Genomic DNA, 9103 nt, shown 5'->3' with positions numbered 1-9103 from the left:
TAATCATATGTTGTTCTTTCGTACACATGTCTAGATTATGCTCTGATGATATGATCATATCAGTTTATCAGTTTCTGCTCATGAATTATTTATGGATTAAATTAAACTAAATTTGCCTTATTTTCCAACACTTGCTAGGATCCTTGCATACATACCACTTGTGCAACCTAGAATAGCTGGGATTGAAAGGCTTTCACATGTTGTAAGATGCTAAGGTGTCAAGGAGCAGCTCGGTTTGTAGTGCTATGTTAGGTTCTGTAGGAACAATATTAGCGACTAGAGGGGGTGAATAGGCGTCTCAACAAATTTCTTGCGAAATCAATGACTTTCTCCTATTCGGATCACCCAACGCACCTCAAACTCAAGCGGAAGAAAAAATAGAGAGAAGTTTTAACAAGAGAAAATAGAGGCAACATGACTCCATGGATGGTATATGAACCATAGGTTCCATTTAAGATGAATCCATGTGTCTTAGCACTCAAAAGATCACAACATGCAAAGAAATAAGAAAAGATGAGCACCGAGCAACGAAACTCTCCAAGTTGATTATGCCTCTAACAATAAGAAGAATGACCTCATAAGGTGTTGAAATTTTAGCCAAAAAAAATGTCAAAACCGGAAACCAAAAAACTGAAAACTTGCAAGGGAACCAATAGAGGGAAACTAGAAGGAGGAGAATTTAAGCATATGCAGAAATATAAACTTTATTACTCAAAGAGGTCAGCCCTATTTTAAGCAGATTATAAAGATTTATCTCTCAAAACTCTCAACTATTACATAGGCTAAGCACTCCTTTTTCTCTCCTCTAAAACCCTAGCACAAGGCTCTCATGTAGATGGCTCAAGGGACACCTCCCCAACCAGCCATACCCCTCTATTTATAGCCTAGGAAACTTGACCTCTAGGTTTATTTGACTGTTCTCAAAATACTCCTCTCTTGTAGTACATTCCTATCTACAACCGGGGTATTTTGGTACATTTCTCATCTATCCATTAAAATGAAAAATGGCTCTCCCAAATATCATCGATTTACCTATAGCTCTAGCTCCATAAATTTTAGAGCTAGAAATACCTAGCTCCAAAAATTCTTGAATCTACAGCTTTGCCAAACAGCCCTATAGATGAGATACCACTTACAAGTAACTGTTACTTATCCTAGGTAACCAATTTAGTTTAGTAAATAGATATTCTTGTTGGAAAGATGAAGCCTTCCTATTCTTTGCTGCATCATTCCTAGTGACTACAACACTCCAGGTGCTTCTGACACTACATTAAGGCACATGAACAGTATGGCTACAGTACCAACGGCCATACCATTCAGTAAGTATAGCTTGCCATCAGTAGATAGTCAGTCATATTTGATTTCCTATACCATTATGTTGGTCCATACTGACCATACATATACAAATCGTGCAGGAGAAATACTCTGGAAGGGAACGGACGAAGGAAGAAGAAGCATGTGGAGTGGAGTAGGGATTGCAGCTGCTCCATCAAGCATTTGTGTCACCTTCAACATTGTAGGTCTTACAACTGGGTCCTCCTGGAGACACCACAACGAAGGAAGAAGAATCAGGTGGAGTGGGGATTGCAGCTGTTCCATCAAGCATTTGTGTCACCTTCAACATTGTAGGTCTTATAGTCGGGTCCTCCTGGAGACACCACAATACTATTTGAGCTTGCAGGATGAGATTATCACCCGATGATTTGGCACAGGCTCTGGTTGAGCTACTTCATGTGTGTGGATTATGTTGTTGTATGAACTATGTTATCGTATGAACTATGATGTCGTATGAACTAAGTTGTAATTATAGGTGCCCAACTATGTTACAACTGCATATATAATTATGGGTACTCAAGTACATAACAACTGCATACATAATTATAGGTGTTCGACTACATTACAACTGCATACATAATTCCGAGTACATTAGTAAAACAATACCGACTACAAAGATAATACTGACTACATTATTAATATTACTCCCCATGACATTGCCAGAGGTGCTCCACTATATTATTTTGAAGCTCAGAGTGAGTTTCCTGGTTTGTAATATTATGGTGAGTTTGAATAAACTCATAAAGTTCATGCGTAGGAACATGGGATACTCTCACAGTTTCTGCCACCACATCAAAATTTAAGTCAGGTTCTTCATCTTGCTCATCTTCAAGATCATGTTATGCATTATGACACAAGCTATCATGATTTGTCTAAGTGTTTCTTGATCCTAAAATCAAGCAGGTCCACGAACAATAGCAAAACGAGATTGTAGAACTCCAAATTCTCGTTCCACATCCTTCCTAGTTGCTTCTTGTCCTAATACCCCGTTATATAATTATGACCATTGATGGTATAATTCACTTCTGGAGCTTGTCCTTCGGCTAGCTTCGCAAATAGTTGAGAATAGTGAAGAACATTAATATCATTGTGAGACCTTGGTAAACCAAAGAAGGCATGCCAACTTCAAAGATCTTGTGAAGCAACAACTTCTAGAGTAATTGTGGGCTCATGCACATGGCTGGTATAAATATCTTGCCATGCTGAAGGGTAATTTTTCTACTTCTAATACATAGAATCTACGCTCCCAAGCATTTCAAGAAAACCTCTTTGCTCTCTAATTGCAAGTAATCTAGTTGTATCATTCTCATTTGGAGACCTCAGGTGCTCATCTCCGAAAACTTTAATAATAGCTTTGACCCTTTTAAGTCTCTCTATAACAACACTTTTACCAATACAAAAATATTGATCTGTAGCATCTGCTAGTACTCCATAAGTTAGCATCATAAATGTTGTCGTAATCTTCTGCAACGGAGATAACACAAGACATCCAAATCTATCTCTTTTCCGTACAAAATAGTCATCATGGTCTACTACAGATTGCACTATGCGAAAAAATAGAGGACGACAAAGGACTAGTTACAAGGCTGCGCCGAAAGAAAATTGCCCCGTAGGTAGGAGTTTTTGAAAAGTAGTTCTGGTATAGCCTCAAATGCCCGACTTCTTTATTGCGATTAATATATTGATGTCCAAGTACAGAACTGTCATGTCATGGAGCATTCATACACTCATATAGGTGTAAAATAGAAAGAATGAGTTAATTTTCATCATCATCCGACGACGACGCTGAATCTATGAAAAATGGACGACTCATTTCGAGTAGAGGAGAAACTATAAGGCAAATGACTTGGTTCAACAACTAGGGGAATGCCATTCCATATATAGACCTGAAAAATATAACTGTTGAAAAATATAGCCATTGGAATATAGTCATTAGAGATATAGCCATTGAAAAATATAGCTGTTCAAAAAGACATCGTTAAAAATAATAGCCGTTGCAAATGACGCCATTAAAAATATAATGGTTCAATTTGCTAGTTACATGATAGTAATAAAATATAGGTGAATTGAATATTGGGAGCCAAAAATAGAGAAGTCACTGGAGCATGCAGAGAAATAGGAAGCGGATCTAGATAGGGAGGCTCTGTTTACAGATATAGAGAGTCAAAATTAGAGAAGTCACTGGAGATACTCTTAGTGCTGGCAGGAAAATTCTTCGCCATGGTAGAGAAGTTATGAGGCTAGTGGATAATGATTGCAATAGGCCACATGAGGATTCTAACAGTTATGAATGGAATAAGTAATGACCTAACTAACCAATGTATGAGATACCACATACAAGTAACTACTTCTTAAGCTAGGAAAACAATTTTTTTTAGGAAATAGATATTCTTCTTGGGAAGAGCAAGCCTTCATAATATTTGCTCCATCCAATTGTTACAGATAGAGACTACAGCATTGCAGGTGCTTGTTTCACACTACATCAAGGAACACGGACGGTATCGCTGCAGTATCAGCGACCATAACATGTAGTATATAGCGTTTGCCTTCAGTGGATAGCTATATCTAACTTACTACGCCATTATGTTGCTTCATACTTATACTAATCATACAGTAAGCAGGAGTGATACTATTGGAGTGAACTGACAACGGAAGAAGAATCAGGAGGTGTGGGAATTGCAGCTGCTCCATCAAGCATTTGTGTCACCTTTAGCATTGTAGGTCTCATGGTTGGGTCCTCCTGGAGACACCACAATGCCACTGCCACAAATCTTTCCACCTTCTTCAGATTCAAAATTGCTTCGTCATCACCCTCCAACAGAAAATCAACCCTGCCACACCTGTAACAGTCATTTGCCCAGTAAGTCAGTATTTTTTTTTCCTCTTCTGCAGCCTCGAATTCAACATTCCGCCGACAGCAGATGAGCTCCAACAGGATGACCCCAAAGCTGTAAACATCCACCTTGGCGGTGATACCGATGTTCTTGAACCACTCAGGGGCAACGTATCCTCGGGTGCCCCGGATACCTGTATTTGTTTGTGTCTGGTTGGTTCGGAGCAGTTTGGCTAAGCCGAAGTCTGAGATCTTTGCTGTAAAGCTGTCATCGAGAAGGATATTCTGGGGCTTTATGTCACAGTGGATGATCTGCGAGCTGCATTCCTCATGTAAGTACAGCAGCCCCCTTGCCACCCCTAGAGCAAGTTGAACTCGAATGTTCCACTGAAGCCTGACATCACCAAATAGGAATCTGTTGAGTGATCCATTGGTCATGAATTCGTAGACCAATAGTCTTTCTTTTCCTTCATTGCAGAATCCTAGCAACCTAACCAAGTTCTTGTGGTATGTCCGCCCAATAGTTTGGACTTCCACGGTGAACTCCTTTTCTGTCTCATGCTGGAGCTTGTCAATTTTCTTGACAGCAATGCAGGTCCCGTGCTCATCTTGTAGGTTGCCCTTGTACACAATACCAGACGCACCAGTACCAAGCACCTCCTGGAATCCGCTGGTTGCATTCTCGAGCTCAGCGTAAGTAAAGGCTTTCAGGGGCAATCCTAGGTTGCTTGATGACTGCAAAGATGGGACTTTCTTTCTGGTGATAGTACAGTAAGTACCGAAAAGGAGAACAGAGATCAGGAGAAGGTTCACCAAGACAGAGCTTCCCAGAAACAATGAACTTCCAAGGATCCAGTACTTCTTATCTTTTTTCCATTTGCTGGAACCTACAAGCTCAGACTGTGCACTATTGTTCTTTGCTACCTTGATGAAAACTGTCCTCTGCACACTGGCCCCCATTTTGCCGTTTGATAAAGGCATCTTCTTCTTCCAACATGTACTATCACTGTCTCTGAACACAGCGACGGCACAGAAACAATCTCCCAGGCAGAGCTGCTGGCACTGGTTCTGAGTTATGGGGCTGTACTGCTCATAGTCAGAGAGAGGCCAATCCACATGGGTCATCGGTGTCAACTGAAACTGCATCATGGCAGCTGCTTCATCCAAGTCACAACTTTGTGGCTGGAAGTCCGGTTTGCAGCCTTTATACTTCCTCTCCTCATCAATAAATGAGTAGTGCTCTGGGCACACGCAGGTAGTCTGGTTGTTTGTGCCATCCAACGTGCAGTAACTGTTGAACCCACATGCGCCGCTGCCGACCTGTGTCAGTAATGCTTCACAGATATTTGGGGGCTCCATGCTCACTACTGACCATGCCTGACTCTTATACAGGTTGCTGGCCTTCTTTGGGTACACATATTGCCGGAACACACCATCTGGGTCAAGTGTGGCGCGATGGTAGTAGTCAGCCATGGAGCTGATACCCCCTGATGTCATATTGATTTGTGTGCCGTTATCAAAGGAGATGTATATCCTGCCAGTGGCATCGAACACCAGCTTTGTGGTGTTCCCAGCCATGGACCAATAGGAGTCATATTGGTAACCAGACGGCACAGCAACTGGATAAAGGAAAACGCCATTAGCTTGCAAGTTAAGGAGGAACCGTCCATTGGAGTAGTCAGTAGCGATGATCCGACTGCGGAGCGTCTTTGGGGTGGTGAGCACCTGAGTGAGCAGGATGGTATCTGCTGGGTTGTTGAAAGTCTCCCACTTGGTAGAGCCATCTGCAGCAGCTAGTACAAAGTTTCCAGTGTCGAGCATGCTGGCGTAGGCACCAACAACTTGGGAATTCCATACCTCTGTACCGGTAGTGTCGGAGAGAGAAAGCATCCCACCCGAGGTAAGCTGGAGGCTTGAACCGGATGAAACTTGTATGGGCGCTGGATCTGGATCTGTACTCTTGGCATACCAAGCCACCGTCTGGTCGCTGGTCTTGTTGAACCATACGGCGAGGAGGTAGGAGGAGGAGTTGCCTTCAATTGGCCGGAAGCCGAACGCGAAGTCGCCGGATGGTGAGAGCCAAAAGCTGTTAGGCCCTTGGGGTGTTAAGGAGGAGCTCTTGGTGATGTTTTGTTGAGCTTGAACAGATGCTGAGGACAGCAGCAGGAGGAAGGGTAAGAGGAGAGGTGCCATTGATTCTTTTGGTTTGGCTCTCATTTCCTACTTCTGATGGCAAACTTATGCATCTCCTTGCATTTAAAAGTCTTCATTGACTCGAGATTACAGTTGGGACCATTTGGGTCAACGGATACTCCGTGAGGAACTGGAACAGTTAGCCTCATTGAACTGGTCCATTGTGACCATTTGGTGCACAACGACTATCATAATTGCATGGGTCCTTGTCGGTGTCTCTATTCCAAGATTGTACTGAAGATCGGGCCGGATTTTTCGAATGCTTACAAGTTCTACAGAAGAGGAGACAGGTTATATTGACGTTTGCGTGAGGCAGGTGCACAACGACTATCATAATTGGATGGTTCCAATTATGCTTCAGTTTTTCAGAAGAGTCGTTACGGTTACTACTTACTACTACGGTACTACCAGTCAAGCCAGCTGGAATCAGTGTTTTACTTCTACTAGCTGTCAGATTGGAGCAAGGATTTGAAATTATATGGCAAAAAGTTTGGTCGCTAGTTTGTTTGCAAGAAAAAATGACTGGAAATTTCTGTGGGTACATTGTTTTCTGAAATTTCTCTGGAACAAATCTTCTACTACTAACCCTTGTTCCTTGAGCATTTTTTCTGTTTCCTTTCAGTGTTATGCATGGGGAGAAGACTTTCCTGAAAACTGAGGATTTGTCGTTGCTATAAACATTGATCTTGTTATCAGGGATGCGTTCGGTCTATGATTATTTGTTTTGTACATTGACCAGTACGTTTGCTTTTGATGGTTCCGTGTGATCAGCAGGGTACCACGCCGGCAGCTTCCAAATCAAATTTAAGGACTCTAAAAATAGGGTTTAATCTTTCAAAAACAAATTTGAAAGGTTTAATATCAATGGAAGAATTTTCAAATAATGTGTAAGCTTTGGAAATAGCATCCGAGAATTAGCAGTCTTGATAAATTATTCATAGCATCATCACCTCATTTAAATTTTAAATAGCATGTATATGTGATAATTCCTTTTATAGCTTTACAGTCTATAATTTCAAAGGGTCCTCTGGAGGCCTCAGTGATGTTGTTAGGCCTTCGGCGAAGTCTCTTCCCATCTTCTTCGACTTCAGACCGCATGAGTGGACGAAGTACCGTTCCCCCAACAGTAGCCTCTCATGGGTGAGATCCGACTTTTTTTGGGGGGGGGGGGGGGGGGGTCAAACCCATGATCTTTAGATGTGGGTATCGATATGTTGTCCCCCTTCGGTCGGTCGAAGTCACGTCTTAAATGCTAGACCCATTAAATGTGTTGAGTCCCCTTTCCGTCAAACGTCACGTGCAGTCATGACGTGGTAGCAATCATCCTTTTGGGGCTATGTGACCATCGATTATGATCATTTCTTCGCCTCCTTTGAGGCATTGACACGGGGAAATGTATTATTAAATGCCGACGTCTGAGTGACGTGGGACACACATCTACACACGATCACCCCCCCTCTTGGATCTGTATAAACAAGATTCCAGGGGAATGTCCCGGTACATAACACTAGGTCATTTGCCTTCAACATGCTTGACTGCCTCCCATGTGATCTCTGTTGCCATCTTTGGGTCATTCTTCTGTTTCATCCTCTTTCTCTTCATTTTCGACCTTCCCTCGGAGACAGGTTGCCCCGACAAAGCTGTTACCATGGAGGTGGAGGACAAGCAACAGACGCTGAAGCTGAAGCTCACTAACCACCAACAGGCCATGGTGCTGCTCTTGCAGAAAGTGGCTGTGAAGCTGAGCATGTGGGACCTGTCTGAAGTGTTATGCACCACAGGCATATGGCCTCTTTGGACAGGATGGACCTTGACTTTGGTCGCCTGTTGCTTACAGCGAGTGTTCAATAACAAGTGACACCTATTTCCACGTGTATCACATCTGGGCATGGAGTGCAAATTTGTGTGTGGAGCACAAATTTGGCGAAGAGATCAAGTGGTTTAGCAAGGTGATTCATTAGGCGATTGTTTCATTGTTTAGTTAGCTCTTTATTTAGCATGTATCCCAACCGATTCGGTTGCCCTCCATACTATATAAACCCATTCCAATAAATGTTAATAGCTATGCACGATCTATTTTCCTTCATGTATCAAATTTCTTCCATTCCTGAGTCCATCTCTTGACCTCCTACTTCCTCCGTCTTGTGCCCATGGCGCCGGTCGAAACAAACACCAAGCGTGTTGCCAAGGAGGCTGACACCAAGCATGCCACCAAGGAGGCCCTTTGGGCGCATGTCATCATCGTCCCAAGCGTCAAGGTGGTCGTTCCCCCACCCTCGATCTTCAAGCCACCAACTACTCGCAGTGGCATGGCCTGTTCGAGGTTGATATCTAAAAATACACCCTCGAGAACCACATCATCGATCGCAGTTCCACCTGAGGCACCGACTACACCATGGCTGTGTCTTGACACCCGTGTGTGCTAATGGTTGTATGGTGCCATCTCCCTTGAGTTATTGGCGATGGTGATGGGTAGCTCCTCCATGTGCTCCTACATTGTACGAAACGCCCTCGCTGGTGTCTACCGTGACAACACTGACACACGTGCCATCTACCTCGAGTAGGAGTTATACGGTCTTCACCAAGGCAGCATGTCCATAGGTGATTACTTCCATCAGCAAAAGGAACGAACTCACCATCGTTGGCACCCCCATCACTGACAAGAACCTCACCCACAACACCCTTCGTGGACTCGATCATCGCTATGCCCACATGCGCACGCTCCTATCCATGCAACGCCCA

General features: G+C 43.2%; 1 protein-coding gene across 1 annotated transcript; it reads right to left on the bottom strand.

Moving 5' to 3' along the window:
• Nucleotides 1-3680: 3680 nt before the first annotated feature.
• On the bottom strand, nucleotides 3681-6492 carry LOC133923936 (G-type lectin S-receptor-like serine/threonine-protein kinase LECRK4). Its single transcript, XM_062369245.1, has one exon. It carries the CDS (start codon nucleotides 6383-6385, stop codon nucleotides 3965-3967), a length of 2421 nt encoding a protein of 806 aa, XP_062225229.1. The 5' UTR covers nucleotides 6386-6492; the 3' UTR covers nucleotides 3681-3964.
• Between the last annotated feature and the right edge of the window lie 2611 nt (nucleotides 6493-9103).

The sequence above is a fragment of the Phragmites australis genome, chromosome 7 (genome assembly GCF_958298935.1).
Source record: "Phragmites australis chromosome 7, lpPhrAust1.1, whole genome shotgun sequence".
NCBI classification, from domain to species: Eukaryota; Viridiplantae; Streptophyta; class Magnoliopsida; order Poales; family Poaceae; genus Phragmites; species Phragmites australis.
This window is presented reverse-complemented; position numbering and strand designations above follow the sequence as displayed.

Coding starts and splice junctions, on each gene's coding strand:
- LOC133923936 (XM_062369245.1), bottom strand. CDS start 6,385: ATGAGAGCCAAACCAAAAGAATCAATGGCACCTCTCCTCTTACCCTTC.